The sequence below is a fragment of the Salvelinus namaycush genome, chromosome 12, assembly GCF_016432855.1.
Source record: "Salvelinus namaycush isolate Seneca chromosome 12, SaNama_1.0, whole genome shotgun sequence".
NCBI lineage: Eukaryota > Metazoa > Chordata > Actinopteri > Salmoniformes > Salmonidae > Salvelinus > Salvelinus namaycush.
The window spans coordinates 33,400,674-33,416,362 of record NC_052318.1 but is presented as its reverse complement, the minus strand read 5'-3'; the positions used below and the strand labels follow the sequence as shown (position 1 = coordinate 33,416,362).

General features: G+C 42.4%; 2 protein-coding genes across 3 annotated transcripts; both read left to right on the top strand.

Moving 5' to 3' along the window:
* The first annotated feature begins 2,772 nt into the window (after window positions 1-2,772).
* On the top strand, window positions 2,773-8,474 carry fhdc2 (FH2 domain containing 2). The gene is made up of 13 exons (XM_039006092.1): window positions 2,773-2,994; window positions 3,677-4,143; window positions 4,339-4,400; window positions 4,511-4,613; window positions 4,727-4,812; window positions 4,996-5,096; window positions 5,228-5,298; window positions 5,456-5,563; window positions 5,683-5,753; window positions 6,020-6,137; window positions 6,493-6,657; window positions 6,840-8,072; window positions 8,313-8,474. The coding sequence occupies exons 2-13, from the start codon at window positions 3,742-3,744 to the stop codon at window positions 8,472-8,474; spliced, it is 2,682 nt and encodes an 893-aa protein (XP_038862020.1). The 5' UTR covers window positions 2,773-2,994; window positions 3,677-3,741.
* Window positions 8,475-9,131: 657 nt separating this feature from the next.
* LOC120057137 (rho-related GTP-binding protein RhoG-like) lies at window positions 9,132-13,725 on the top strand. Of its 2 annotated transcripts, none has more exons than XM_039005578.1 (2): window positions 9,132-9,352; window positions 10,082-13,725. In XM_039005578.1, exons 1-2 carry the CDS (start codon window positions 9,214-9,216, stop codon window positions 10,687-10,689), a joined length of 747 nt encoding a protein of 248 aa, XP_038861506.1. In that variant the 5' UTR covers window positions 9,132-9,213; the 3' UTR covers window positions 10,690-13,725. The 2 variants fall into 2 exon arrangements, with proteins under 2 accessions (XP_038861506.1, XP_038861507.1); XM_039005579.1 differs by having other exon boundaries at window positions 9,324-9,431.
* The last annotated feature ends 1,964 nt before the right edge of the window (window positions 13,726-15,689 follow it).

The window sequence follows — 15,689 nt, the reverse complement described above, 5'->3', positions numbered from 1 at the left end:
GCTAAGGAGGGGGACAAAGACAATGGTGGAGTGGTGGCCTCGTCCTGCGCCGGAGCCGCCACCGCGGACAGATGCCCACCCAGACCCTCCCCTAGAGTTTTAGGAGGTGCGTTCGGAGTCCGCACCTCAGGAGGGGGGTACTGTCACGTTCTGACCATAGTTCTTGTGTGTTTTGCTTGTTTTAGTGTTGGTCAGGACGTGAGCTGGGTGGGCATTCTATGTTGTGTGTCTAGTTTGTCTGTTGCTATGTTTGGTCTAATATGGTTCTCAATCAGAGGCAGATGTTTTGTGTTGTCTCTGATTGGGAATCATATATAGGTGGCTTGTTTTGTGTTGGGATTTTGTGGGTGGTTGTTTCCTGTCTTTGTGTTTTCTCTGCACCAGCTAGGACTGTATCGGTTTGCCACATTTAGTTATTTTGTTATTTGTTAAGTGTTCACGTTTATCGTCATCATTAAACATGTTGAGCACTGGCTACGCTGCGTGTTGGTCCGATCCCTGCTACACCTTCTCTTCTCTTGAAGAGGAGGAAGGCTGCCGTTACAACATGAGAGAAGGTATTTGGGAAGAATTTGTTCTTTTATGGACTTTTATGAATTGTATATATTTTATGGACTTTAAGTACTTTTAGAAACCAGTCTTGCCCTTGTACAAAACAAATGGGGCAATTAGGTCAGAGATCAACCCATTTTCAGATAAATTACATCCTTTTATCAAGATTAGAGTGTCTCTGTACAGAATGTTTATATTATTTTGTGTATTTAATGTTTTCAAAAAAGCTCTCTTTCCTCATCTCTTTCCCTGCCATGATAAGTTACTGGGATGTTCCCAGGAACCCAAATAATAAGGGGTTACAGAGCATTGACTAATCAAAACTGTGCCATGTGGGCACGCCCCATTTGGGCTCAATAAAACTCCTCCATCAGTCCCCCTTCACAACACAGCGTAGATCCCAGATCTCAGCAGGCTCTGGGCTATAAAGTCATGTCTCCTGGAGATTGTTTAGCCCTGCCCTTGTTTCTATTATACAGCACAGAGGCATTTCCTTGAATTCTGTGCCAGGAGTGCTAATGCCTAAGTATTTGAATTAAGAGGGTTGCTTCCTGAGCTGGTTTACTCTGGCTATGTGAAAGGAGGGGGTCTGAGGTATGGAAGGAGATTCCAATCATGGGGCTTTCTTATTTTGCTTTTGTAAATATCTGGCTAGAAGGAAGTCAGGGAGTGGGAAGCTGTGTATTATGTCTAGAACACTTTCACAGTGAGAAATCAGTCCAGTACATAGATTTCAAACATGACGTCCACAGAGTCATTTTTTTGTCCAGTCCAGCCCGGCCTTCATTTCGACGTCCGGTCCAGACATGATTCGGTACCGTCCGGACCGGCCTTGTTTTGGCCAAAACATAGACGTCTATGTTTGGTTCAGATTTGGTCCGAACGGGCCTTGATTTGGTCCCCCCAAAAACAGCTATGATTGGTTCAGATTTGGTCCAAGTTTGGACAGCACAGTACAGTAGAGCACAGCATAGTACAGTACAGTTAAGTATAGTAAAGACAAGTAGAGTATAGTTCAGTAGAGTACTGTACAGTAGCACAGTAGAGTAGGGTACAGTATAATGCTCTGTATTGTACTGTACTGTACCCTACTGTACTCTATTGTACTTTACTTGCCTAGCAAGTGTTCATTTTTAAATGTACATTTTGGTCATTTAGCAGATGCTGTTATCCAGAGCAAATGACAGTCAGTGCATTCAGCTAAGGTAGATAAACAACCACATCAAATCAAATCACATTTTATTTGTCACATTACAGTGAAATGCTTACTTACAAGCCCGTAACCAACAATGCAGTTTCAAGAAAAATAAGTGTTAAGTAAAAAATAGATAAGTAAAAAAAATAACAAATAACAAATAGTCAAAGAGCAGCAGTAAAATAACAGTAGTGAGGCTATATACAACGGTACAGAGTCAATGTGCACAGGTTAGTCGAGGTAATTGAGGCAATATGTACATGTAGGTAGAGTCACATGTATCACTATATCATTATAGTTTAAGTGTTCTGTTGGTTTTTTCTGTTGTCAGAAAACTTTGAACATTATCACTGCCAGTTTAAAGCTTTTGAAAAAGCTAACATAAGTGCATGTGACAGATGGGAGAAATCATAAATGTTACACACTGCAATCTTCAGTTGGCTCCATTTTCCATTTTTGGAATGACATGTTTTGAATGTGATATAATGTTTTCTTCATTGAAACGCAGATACAAGTGAATGAATGTACGGTTGAAATTCGGCCATAGAAACAATGACCAAAAAATATGTTTTTTCAACGCTTTAAAATACTGTATCAGACTCTGAAAAAGATGTCAATTGTAATTTTGCTCACTGGGCTGTCATGAAAGCTATCTGAGGTCAGCTCCATTTCAATGGTCTACTACACAGTATCAGGCCACTTGAAGGAATCCACTGCACATTGCCTCATAACATTTATATAATAGGTGCTTAATATCAGAAATACCATTAATATTATGAGCAATGTATTTGTGAGTTATAAGATATACTGCCCAGTGCCTATCCATATCCTATTCCTTCTCCTTTGGCGACTGCACAGGCAAGAATATATTTACGCTAAAGTGTTTTACTGCTACTCGGGTGATTGATTTAAACTTTGAGAGGTTCAAGATAGTGCAATTGTCAGAAGTTGATTTGGTTTAGAAGATAAGAAGAACTCCAGGCTCAGCGGTGTGTCATACTCAATGATGGGAAGGGGTAGCCTCATTTACGTCAGCGAATCTGGTTCTGGCGCTTGGACAGTCCGAAAATGTTCAAGCTTTCCTGGAGCAACACGGCATATCTGCGCACGTATGTGGATGTAAATATGTTTACGATGGAGATATGTATTATTGGTCTAGAAACGAGCACTTCTAAAAGCAGTACATGTCAAAGTAAATAGTGGAATTACATCGCTGGAGGCAACACTGAACGGCAGCCCCAGAAAATGTAAATTGAATTGCTCTATTACAAATTAGGCTATATATTCAATAATGTCGGTTAATGAAATGGGGAACTGATATCAGGTGCTTAGAGATATAGTGGCAATATATTTGTTATGGTGAGTGTTATGAGAATATATTAGCATGACATTTATTTTTTAGCATGATAGGCTATTTTATTATTGCGATATAATTCGTGACAAACAGTCTGAAAAGTTTCCATTTTAAATGTAAACTCACATTTTTATTTTAATAGTAGGCTAATATGTAGCCCAACCGGCCGGCAGATTGCGCTATTATTCATTTAAGTTTGTCATAGCTTCATCTGCCGGCCGTTTGGGCTAGCTAATATGCTTGGCCTCATAAACGTGTTATTTGAGAATGCTCTTGTGGCGAGAGGTGCTTGCAAGAGGAAAATGTTGAAAAATGGGACTGTTATGTTTCCTACAATTATCTTCATCCTGCAAAGTGTGTCACTGACAAATGTAGTAAGATATTTAAGCTTTTATATGTTTATTGTCTCTACATTTTACAGATGATTGAGTAGCTAGTTGGAAATTTGTATTGTTGTAATTATGGCATAGTATATCATTATTTTTCTATGTAACTCCTCTCTCCATTTTATACACAGTTGGGCTGGCAACAACCACATCTCCACTAACTACATTCTTGTTCTAACTTCCGTACAGATCTCTGGCCCTTCAATGAAGCTCCACTGCCCAACTCTTGTGACCCTAGAAGAGAAGTGACCTACATGGATCCCCTGTCTGAGCTGACATCACTCTCTCCCCCCACATCCATGTCCTCTCCACATCCCCCAACCATGTCTCACCCACCACACCCGACCATGTCTCCCCCACCTCCCCCTGCCATCTTCCCACCACCCCCACCTCCTCCACTGCCCGGTGACCTCCAGAACAGTCGGGATGTCCTGCAACGGTCCAAGTTACGCAACCTGAACTGGGACCTCATTCCGAAGGAGAAGGTAGAGGGCCGTCAGAGTGTCTGGAACAGTCCAGATGAGTTCCACTTCGACCTGAGCTCCTTGGACGAGCTGTTTGGACAACAGAAGAGGTCTCGGCCCCCCAAGAAGGATGGCAGTTTACGGCATGGTCTCAGACCTATTGGCTCCCCTCTACACAATGCACCTGAAAAGGTCAGTGGACTGGTTTCCATATGTAAATGGACAGTTTTAGGCATAATGTCTATTAGTCTTAATTGCAATGAAAAGTGTATTCCAGGTTGGTGCTATTGCCATACTGTGGGTTGTTTCCTTAGAGAATGATTGGGGTGTGGCTGTATGTTGATTGTTGTTCTGACTGGTATTTTCTGTTTCTGTCTAACCCTGTAGGTATCACTTCTGGACGGGAAGCGCAGTATGAATGTGGGAATTTTCCTCCGGCAGTTCAAGAGGTGGGAGAGATATTTTAAGCCCACTTTAATCAGGTTTGCATAATAATGTCACTATCAGATAAATGTTTAATGTCATCCGTGGCAACTCATTATAACTCATCTCTTCACAGTGCAGTCAGGGAGATAGTGGAGAACATCAGGCAGGGGGCTGGGCAGCACTATGGGAGTGAGATGCTCAGTGAACTGTGCAAAATGCTGCCTGAGACTGAGGAGGTACTGTGGAGTTCTGTCTGTCTCTCCATATCATCTGGGTCTATTTAGTGGTCTTTATATCTTCATGGTTTTTCCATCCTACAGTGTACTAACTCATGTGTCCTGTTCTGTAGGAGAGGCGTCTGAGGGCATACCGGGGAGAGCGTAGCCATCTTGAAGACCCTGACCTCTTCATGCTCCTACTAGTGGAGGTGCCCAGGTGATTAAACATATTGTTGGTGTTTGGTCATCACCCTTCTCCTACCAAAAGAAAATGCTATCGAATCCTTATCTAATTTCTCTTCCTGTCTTTTGCATCCCCTCAACTTGTCGCCATTTTCTCTCATTTAAGCTGTTTAAAATGTGGGTTTTCCAATACTCTCCTGTTATTTTCCTTGGTCAGTTATCGCTTGCGTTTGGATGCCATGATCCTGCAGCAGGAGTTTGACCCGGCCTTATCTTCTCTGTGTGTGTCAGCACGCTGCTTGGTGTCTGCAGCCACAGGTGAGAAAACAGCAGAGTGATTGTTTTTCCCAGATCCCTGAACTTTTTTGTGAGATTTCTTCAACTTTTATGTTGATTTATCTTAGTGACATACTATAAATTACTATCCCATCTATCTGTCTCTTTCTTAGAGCTTTTGAGCTGCCCAGAGTTGCACTCCATTCTACGGCTGGTCCTGAGGGCAGGAAATTACATGAATGCCGTGAGTCGCAGTCATCTGGCACCTAGACAACCAGTGCAGCCAGACAGGCTGATTTATTTATTGACAACCAATATTCGCAATTTTTTCCAAATGTGTTGAGTGCATGAGTATGAATAAGTGATCTGATCTTGTCACACCTTCTGACCTTCAACAACAGGGAGGTTACGCAGGCAATGCTGCTGGGTTCCGCATCGCCTCTCTGCTCAAACTAGCTGACACCAAAGCCAACAAACCAGGCATGAACCTGCTGCATTATGTGGCCATGGTAAAAATCTGATCAATATTTCACAAATGGGTGTTAAAAGGTTTTTCTAACACTCCTACTACTAGTCCTACTTGGGTCTCACAGAAAGAAAATAATACAATATGTCTGTCCTCTCTCAGGAAGCCGTTAGGAAAGACCCAACCCTGCTGTCCTTTCCCCTCAAGCTGAGCCATGTGGGTCCAGCCTCCAGGTCAGTGACACACTTAGGATGTTATGAGTCCTTCATGACAAGTTGCTGACATAGTTCTCACAGGCTTGAAAAAGAAAAGAAGCGGCATTATATACAATTTTGTTTTTGCGTGTTTTGGGGGTTTACTCAAGTACTCAATGATGTTGATTGACTAGTTTGTTGATTGATTGAGTCATTCATCCATTCATTCAGTCCATTGTTAATAACAATGTTAGGTCCCTTTAAATCAGACTAATCTCACCTTACTGTTCTCTTTCACCCATCAGACTGTCTGTGGATGTGGTGCAAGGGGATCTGTCTCAGCTGTGCAGCAGACTAACTGGACTAGAGAGGAGAATTCAGACTGAACCTGTTCTCCAACAGCAAATCAAATCCTTCCTCCAGGTAAGTGCTTCCTGTAAAATACGTGTCTGCGGGTTTTTGCTCCTCCCTTGTACTTGATTGATGAATTAAGGTCACTAATTAGTAAAGAACTCCCCTCACCTGGTTGTCTAGGTCGTAATTAAAAGAATAAACCAAAAACATGCAGACACTAGGCCCTGCATGGAATGAGTTTGACACTCCTGCTGTAAAATAATGAATAATATGTCAAAATAAGACCACAAGACTGCCCCTTCAATGTTTCAGAAAGGACCTTACCATTTGCAAGCCATTTGAAAGTACATTTATGGTAATTTGGACTAACAATCATAAGTTGTGAAAGGTGGTTTGCAAGACTTTTTTTGTGGTCTGTTGTCAGAGCGCTGAGGGGAGGCTGGAGGAGGCAGAGGTGGAGGTGGAGGCTCTACTGCAGGCCCAACAGGACCTGTTGGACTTCTTCTGTGAGGATGATGTCACGTTCAAGCTGGAGGAGGCCTGCAGCATCTTTTACTCCTTCAACATTCGCTTTCAGAAAGCTGTAGAGGTCAGCACCTAAGCAGCATCTGTTGGTGTTCAACCATATTTTAATTTCTCCCATTGATATGAATGAATATTTTTTTGCTGCAATAATGTGTGCTGGTTGGCAAGACCTCCATTGATGCACTTTTATTTCCCCTAAATGATTCTGTTCATTTTAATTTGATAACTCTTCTGATTTTGTTTCAGGAGAATGCAAAGAGGGAGCTTCAGGAACAGAAGCGAGCAGAGAGAGAGAGGCTGGAGAGGGACCGGGACAGGACGGTGAGACGTCGCTCCATAGCCAACTGTTCAGCCCTGGAGGTGGGACTCAGGGACATCCAGCAAGAAGACCTGGAGAGCACCCTGGAGAGGAGCCTCTACCACACCTGGCAGAGCCGCCACAACGTACGAAGCCCAGACAGCCGACTACGTGCCATGAGTCCAACCTTACACAACTTACTGGAGAACATCAATGATGATGATACTACAGAATCATGTGACACACCACCACCAACCCTTGCTCACTCACCACCACCACCCAAGACAAAGCTTCAGCAGAGTGTGTCTGCTCCCCCCTCTGACCCCACAAACAGCATGTCAGCCAAGCCTGCCCAGGAGACCACCCCTCCAGTGGACAGCCCACAGTCACCTCTGGAGAGTGCCGATCTGCTGAGACGTGTAGCATCTAAAGTGGTGAACCAGCAGTGCAGTCTACAAGAAATGTCTGACCCAGAGAAACAGCATGACACAGCCTCTGCCCAACCCACCACCAAGGGACAGTCACAGAAGCCTGGGGAATGGGAGTGTCTGTATTCATGCATGGGAGACACAGTAGTGTGTCACACTCTTGTGACTGGCCTATGCTCCTATAAGAACCTGAGCCCAACACAGCCCTGGGAGGAGCCCACGGAAGGATCCCACTGCTTCTTACGGTTGAGGGACAAGCAGGTCAGAGCGGCATCACCCCAGGTCCACAAAGCGGCAGCACCCCAGGTCCAGGGGGACAACGTGCAGAACAAAAAGGTGCTCCAGAGAACTATACCCAGGAGTAGGGCTTCCACACCCTCCACAAGCCCTACTTCCACCCTTTCCTCTACTGCCTCTGCCATCCCTACTCCCACAGCCCCGGCCATTCCCAAAATGCAAGGCAGGTCAGAGGCAGCCTCCACATGGTCCTCACGTCTCCCTCTCAGGAACTCAATGCGTTCCCCAACTCCAATCACCTCCAGAGATCATACTGAGGTCAGACCGGAAGGGATTGTTAGGGAAAAAATGCAATCTCTGAATGAGCAGACCAAAAAAAAGCATCCACTTCGTCGACTACTAGAAAAAGCCAAACCAAATGAGAAGGAGAGAGAGGAGAAGATAAAGAAGAAGGAAAGAGAGCTGGAGAGTGAAAGAGAGAGGGAGGGAGTGAGAGAGGAGAGGGAAAGTGAGAAGGTAAAGCAGAAGGAGAAGAAAAGAGTGAAAGAGAGGGAGAAGGTCAAGGAGAAAGAGAAGGTCAAGGAGAAAGAGAAGGAGAGGAAGATGGCGAAGGAGAAGGTGCAGATGAAAACTAAGCTAAAGGGGAAAGAGAAGGAAGTCAAAGTGGAGCCAGTGATGGAGTCAGCTCTGTGTGTGTCCAAGCGGCTGTCCCTGCACCCTGACTTTCATACCTCTCTGCCTCGCCGTGCCCTTCAGAGCTCTGTGACCACCAGTGCCAAGGTCATACGCTGTGCCCTCATTGCCGTCGCGGCTGTGAATAAGGACAGGAGCAGCCAGTCTACAGTCCCAAAGACCACAGTTATAAAGCTGCCTGGCCCCAGGTCAAAGCTCCCAACTCCACTATCCATGTGGAAGTGAGTCTGCCCATACCCACCTAGATATACATAAAAACCCTCAGATCTGATATGGAGAGATGCCAATAGGGAATCAAGAATAGTACCTTTATTTTTAATATCACACCTCATTGGCTTTAGCTAAGTAATCAGGCATATTTTTATAAATTACTTTGTACTGAAAGTGTGATAAATATAAGGTAGGCAATAAAATAACACAATGGGTCCTCACAATTTACCTGGAATAATGAAAGTAGGCAAAGGAAAGGAAAAACAAGGCTGGATATGGTGGTATACAGGAAGTTGTACTTAGAGTTATTCAACAAGATACTTGAATATGGTGTGATAGAGAGGGAATGGGTGAAGAGGGGATAAACAGAGAAGGATCTGGTCAGGAATAAGACCCACTTTGATGAGTATTGAAGTTCTCCATATTTCAAATGAGAGATGGAGTGGTGGGGTGCTTGGAGGTGACTGCATCATTGAAGATGCATTGAGAGTATTTACATTTCTGTGTCCCAACTGTACACAAAACAATAAAACCAGTGATCTTTCAGTTGTGTTTAAAATTGTGTGGCTTTTGTTAAATAAGTGTGACCAACTCACTCCTCCACTACTGTACTGTAGCAGCTAGCGACTACAACAACCAGAATAAAATACTATTTGGGCAAGAATCCCCGGATGAAATACCTGCTACAACGAAAGGAGGGTGTCCCCATTATTATTTTTTGTGAACAAAGGTGCAATGCACTTTCCGAACTGAGATGCAGCAATACGAAGCGTCTAGTCTGCCGGGAAACCACACGAAGGAGAAGAAGAAGAAGAAGAAGAAGAAGGAGGAGAAGAAGAAGGAGGAGGAGGACAAGAAGGAGGAGGAGGATGAGGGCGCGAGTCAAATAAGCGGTGGGGCAATTTATCAAGATAACCTGACTTTCAGCTCAGTTAGCCAATGGGACATTTCAACATCCTTTTTAAATTCACTGTGAGTTATGTTCTTCATTGAACCTGGTTAAAGATTATTTCCAAAAAATTATTCGTGTTCTCGGCCAATTTTACAACCTAAATTGGCGTTAGCTAGCTTGCACTAACGCTAGCTAAAGTTTACAGCTAGCTACGGAAACACAAGCGCGTGCTAAGTGGCTAACTATAGATAGCTAACTAGCTAGTTGGCGCAAGGTTCTATCGACGTTTTTCCTGGCGGATAGCTAACTAAATCCCTGGGCTGTACTGCCTGTACATAACCGTTTTATTTTCATTCAATAATGCTAGTATGTTTGTACTTAGTTAGCTATGTAACTAACGTTAGTGCAACTTTCTTGTAGTTAACGAGAAATAGTTCACTAGCTTGTTTGTTAACAAGCAAAATAAGTAACTAACTAATGTTTCGCTATCAGTTTGTGTAATGTATTTAACTGTATTCTTTCTAATGTTCTCGTTTATGTTTTGACTTTGTATTGGTAAACCCTGTCTGCCTCTTTCCATTGAGGACCACATAAAAAATTGGTGTTGCAAAAACACGTTCATGTGTGTTATCCTCTAAAATCAATGACTACTCAATCTGGCTACATTGAACAATGTTTGATCAGCATTTTATGGTCATGTGGCTCTCTCTCATATTGCCCCTTGTTTCAGGAACCCTAGTCGCCAGTGTGGATGAGGGAAGCATGCAGACCATAAAGTGTGTGGTGGTGGGCGATGGTGCCGTGGGTAAGACTTGCCTTCTAATCTCCTACACGACAAACGCCTTCCCAGAGGAGTACATCCCCACCGTGTTCGACAACTACAGTGCCCAGATAAGTGTGGACAGCCGCGCCATCAGCCTCAACCTGTGGGACACTGCTGGCCAGGAGGAGTACGACCGCCTGCGCACCCTCTCCTACCCCCAGACCAATGTCTTCATCATCTGTTTCTCCATTGGCAGCCCGTCCTCTCATGCCAATGTACGGCACAAGTGGCACCCAGAGGTATCCCACCACTGTCCTGGAGTTCCAGTGCTGCTGGTGGGCACCAAGAAGGATCTGCGTGGAGATGTGGAGGCGGTGAAGAAATTGAAGGAGCACGGCCTGGCCCCCACCAACCAACAGCAGGGTAATGCCTTAGCCAAGCAGATCGGCGCCGTCAAATACCTGGAGTGCTCAGCTCTGATGCAGGACGGTGTGAGGGAGGTGTTTGAAGAGGCCGTGCGAGCTGTGCTCTACCCCGTTACCAAGAAAAATGTCAAGAAGTGTGCTGTGTTATAACTATGTGCCTAGACTAGGGGGACTGGGGGAAGAGACTCACGATTGGCGCTGCCATTTTGGCTCCCAATATGCCTTTCACGTTCTAACCCTCACCACTTGTTAGCATTGCCTGGCTTCAATATTAATTGATTGTTTGTCAAGAGGTCCTCTCCACTAAGATGTGGTTTCAATTGATGCCAACAACCTTCCTATGGATTTTTTTGTATCTCTGAAATCAAAACTGCAGCGACGATGCTAAGGGATTTCAATGGTGCCTTCTCAGCAACTTGCTGCCTTGTCCTCACTGGCTGTATGTTTAAGAAGATTACAATTGATTTGACACCTTTGCTTTTCTCCTTCATCAGGCCAGTCTTGTAATGTGTTGGTCTTTTTCTGTGAACTTTACCCTTGTTGTCATCTGATGTGATTCACAGGAATGTTGTGTCAATCAGTAGCCACTGTGTTAAACATTATGTTCATCCCTCTGTGCCATTACAGTAATAGTTGTAGTGTGGATTGTCAATAAGATAGTTTGCCTTTAACGTGGTTCATAAGCCAGGATCACAGGATATCTGCTGAACTAGCCTTGCTGGTATGAGACAAGCAAGAGTGTATGTATGACACTGTCACCCTGAACACATGCACACTTTGATTAGAACAGTCTGTCTCCTATTGCTCTGTTACTCACACTCCTCTCTCTTACTCTGTAAAACCATGAGCTTACCATTCCGCACAATGCTTTGTCAAAACAAAGTCCTGATTGTGTCAGTGAATACAGATTGGGTAGCTGCTAAGTAAACAGATGCCCTAAAGATTAATGTTATTTTTGTATTGCTGGTGGGACAAATCAGGAAGCAATAATTTGAGTGTTTAGTGATTAACACCCCCCCCCCCCCCACCACCACCACCAAAAAAAGTCTAACTCTCAGTCAGCTGACCTGCTTATGGGTAGTCTTTATTTTTTGTCTGAAGGCAAGCAGAAACCACAAGTAAACTGCATTCTATGTTCTATTGTAACTAACTGAAATCGGTGCTGAATAATGCTACACATTAGGATGTCATAAAAGTTGTTTAGCGTTACTGCCCTCATTGAGGAACGCGTGTTGAAGGTACCACGTATCAGCAGTAATGCTGCTCATTCCTGGCTAACTGTTAACTTATCTAAGTGTAATGGCAAGTATGTATGGCTAATACTGCAACAGGAGCTGCCATCCTAACAGTTCCTTGTGCTGCATGAACATGCTTGTTGGAGAGTGGAAGGCATAGGCCTACATTTGTACCCAAACCACTCTAGCAGGGTTTTTTTCAGTGTCTGGTGGTATTATTGGTATGAATGGTTCTGTCGTGTGCCTCATCCCTTTGTGATGTCATATGGGATCTGTAATGAGTTGATGTGCAGCTTCTGTAATTAAGGCCACAGGGTCCGCTGGTTTTTCCCATCAGACTGCACCACTAAATTGAATGTGAAGTATTGCATTTTAGGTATAATTCATAGTAAATTTGCTGACTGGACAATACATGTGGTGGAAACCTGCAGAGTCTGTAGCACTTGAGAACTGAAGTTGCACTTCCTCTGTGTGGAAGTCTTTGCCTTCTCAAACAGAAGGAATTAATTCCACCCCAACACTGACTGATAACAGATTGGTTCTGGTGGAATGTAATTGTTTTTTTTAACCAGAAACCTATGAAATGTACATCTAATTGCCAAAATAAAGGAAACACTTGAGTAAATGAGGAATAAAAGTATATTGAAAGCAGGTTCTGCCACACAAGTGTGATTCCTGAGTTTATTAAGCAATTAACATCCCATCATGCTTAAGGTAATGTGTAAAAATGCCCAGTTGCCTGTTATTTTGGCAACCATGGCTAGAAGAGATCTGTTACTTTGAAAGAAGGGTCTCAAATGAGCATGGGGGTTTAAAGGATGTGTGTGTCAGTCACCAGATCTCAACCCAATTGAACACATGGGAGATACTGGAGCGGTGCCCAAGACCGCATTTTCCACCACCATCAACGAAACACCAAATTATGGAATTTCTCATGTAAGAATGGTGTCCAATAGATTTCCAGACACTTGTATAATCTATGCCATGCTGTTCTGGTGGCACATGGTGGCCCAACGCCCTATTTAGACATTTTATGTTGGTGTTTCCTTTATTTTGGCAGATACCTGTATAACAGGTTATAATGGTTCAATTAAGTATTTTTAAGTAGGCCTACATATTCCCTTATGTCTTTGGCGCTCAATGCCATTCTGTTCTGCAGACTAAAGAGGCTTGGTTGTGGTATTTATGATCCAAGAGAGACATTTTGGTATTCATTTTATATTCCATTTAATTCCAGATACAGGTGTCATGGTCTTTACCTTTATGTGTAAAGACTCAACTTTATATATTTTTGATTCAATCCTTTTTTACAATGAGAAGTCAATGTGTGTACTATACAATAAATATTTCAGATAAACGATTACCTTACAATTACCTTACCTTTACAAAGAATCACATGCATTACCTTTACAAATAATTACTTTGATAAGATGTTTACCCATTTTCTTTTAATTATATAAGCTTAGTAATAAAAGGCAATGTAAAAGAATGGGCAACCAATGTCTTCAATCTATTAATGCGTTGTCAGAGCAGTTGCATCAAGGAAACATCACCTGGTAATAAAACATAGAAAAAAATGGTCCTCCTATACTTACAAATCACTGACAGGCTCGGTCCTGTATGGTACAGTGAACCCAAACCATAGATTTGGCATTACCTAGACTTGCCCTTCTGCATACAGCCATCATTTGAATTGGTTGCTGTTGGTCTATCAGTGTACAGATTTACTTCATGAAAAGGCACATTCTAGCATTAGGTAGTGCCAAAAACTCAAGTTTTACCTCTTTTTATTTTATTTTTTATCTCTACCTGAAAGGGATGACTTGGCATTGAAGTGCCTCAAAGGAGTGTGTGGTTTTTGACTCAAGCACTGTGGAACTTGATTTGTCAGTTAATGTAATTTTAACTGCAACCAAACCCACTTGCATTACTAAATAAATGCAAAAGTTTACATTTGTGTGTATTTCATCTTTGTTCTGTTGTATATAGTGCCTTCAGAAAGTATTCACACCCCTTGACCTTTTCCACAGTTTGTTTTGTTACAGCCTGAATTTTTTTTTAAATGCCACTGGCCTACACACAATACCCCATAATGTCAAAGTGGAATTATGTTTTTTGAAACTTGTACAAATAAATTACAAATTAAAAGGTGAAATGTCTTGTGTCAATAAGTATTCTACCCCTTTGTTATGGCAAGCCTAAATTAGTTCAGGAGTCAAGATTTACTTAAGTTGCATAAGTTGCACAGACTCACTCTGTGTGCAATAGTAGTGTTTAACATGATTTTTGAATAACTACCTCATCTCTGTACCCCACACATACAATTTTCTGTACAATCCCTCAGTTGAGCGGTGAATATCAAACACAGATTCAACCACAAAGACCAGGGAGGTTTTCCAATGCCTCGCAAAGAAGGGCACCTAATGGTAGATTTATTTTTATTTTTTAAACAGACATTGAATATCCCTTTAGAGCATGGTGAAGTTATTAATTACACTTTTGATGGTGTTTCAATACACCCAGCCACTACAAAGATACAGGCGTACTTCCTAACTTAGTTGCCGGAGAGGGAGGAAACCACTCAGGGATTTCGCCATGAAGCCAATGGTGACTTTAAAACAGTTACAGAGTTTAATGGCTGTGATAGGAGAAAACTGAGGATGGATAAACAACATTGTAGTTACTCCACAACACTAACCTAATTTAAAGGGAAAGGAAGGAAGCCTGTACATAATAAAAATATTCCAAAATATGCATCCTGTTTGCAACAAGGCACTAAAGTAATACTGCAAAAAATATGGCAAAGCAATTCACTTTTTGTCCTGAATACAAAGTGTTATGTTTGGGGCAAATCCAATACAACACATTACTGAGTACCACTCCATATTTCCAAGCATAGTGGTGGCTACATCATGTTATGGGTATGCTTGTAATAATTTTTCAGGATATAAAATACATGGAATGGAGCTAAGCACAGGCCAAATTCTAGAGGAAAACCTGGTTCAGTCTGATTTCCACCAGACACGGAGATTAATTCACCTTTCAGCAGGACAATAGCCTAAAACACAAGGCCAAATCTAGAGTTGTTTACAAAGAAGACAATGTAACTGCATTACAGTTTTGACTTGAATCTACTTGAAAATCTATGGCAAGACCTGAAAATGGCTATCTAGCAATGATCAACAACCATTTTGACAGAGTTTGAAGAATTTTGAAAAGGAAAATGGGCAAATGTTGCACAATCCAGGTGTGGAAACCTATTAGAGATTTACTAAGAAAGACTCACAGCTGTAATCACTGCCAAAGGTGCTTCTACAAAGTATTGACTCAGGGGTGTGAATACTTATGTAAATGAGATATTTCTGTATTAAATTGTCAATACATTTGGAAACATTTCTACAATTTCTTTTTTCATTTTGTCATTATGGGGTATTGTGTGTAGCTGGGTGAGAAAACAATCTATTTAATCAATTATGAATTCTGTCTGTTACACAACAAAATGTAGAATAAGTCAAGGGGTATGAATGCTTTCTGAAGGCACTGTATTTGAGGCACTACTGAATGATGAAAACCTCACCTCCGTAGATAAAATGATTAAATATGAGAATATACACATTTTCTATGAACAGGAGGAGCATTCAGCACCTCTATTGACAGAGCCAGCAAGGGGAAGTCACCAGAATTTTTTTTAAAAGAACACTTTCAAGATAGTCTGTGACATTTTCAATATATTCTGTGATTTTGTTTTACAGTTTGCTCAAAGCCCACAACAAAAGACAAAGAGAGTAGATGCAGTGCATTCTCATTGAGCAATCTTACATCCTACCTTGCTGTTCCACCACTGTACTGCTGGTAGCCTAGTGGTTAAGAGGCTGGGCCAGTTACCAAAAGGATGCTGGTTTGAATCCCCTAGGT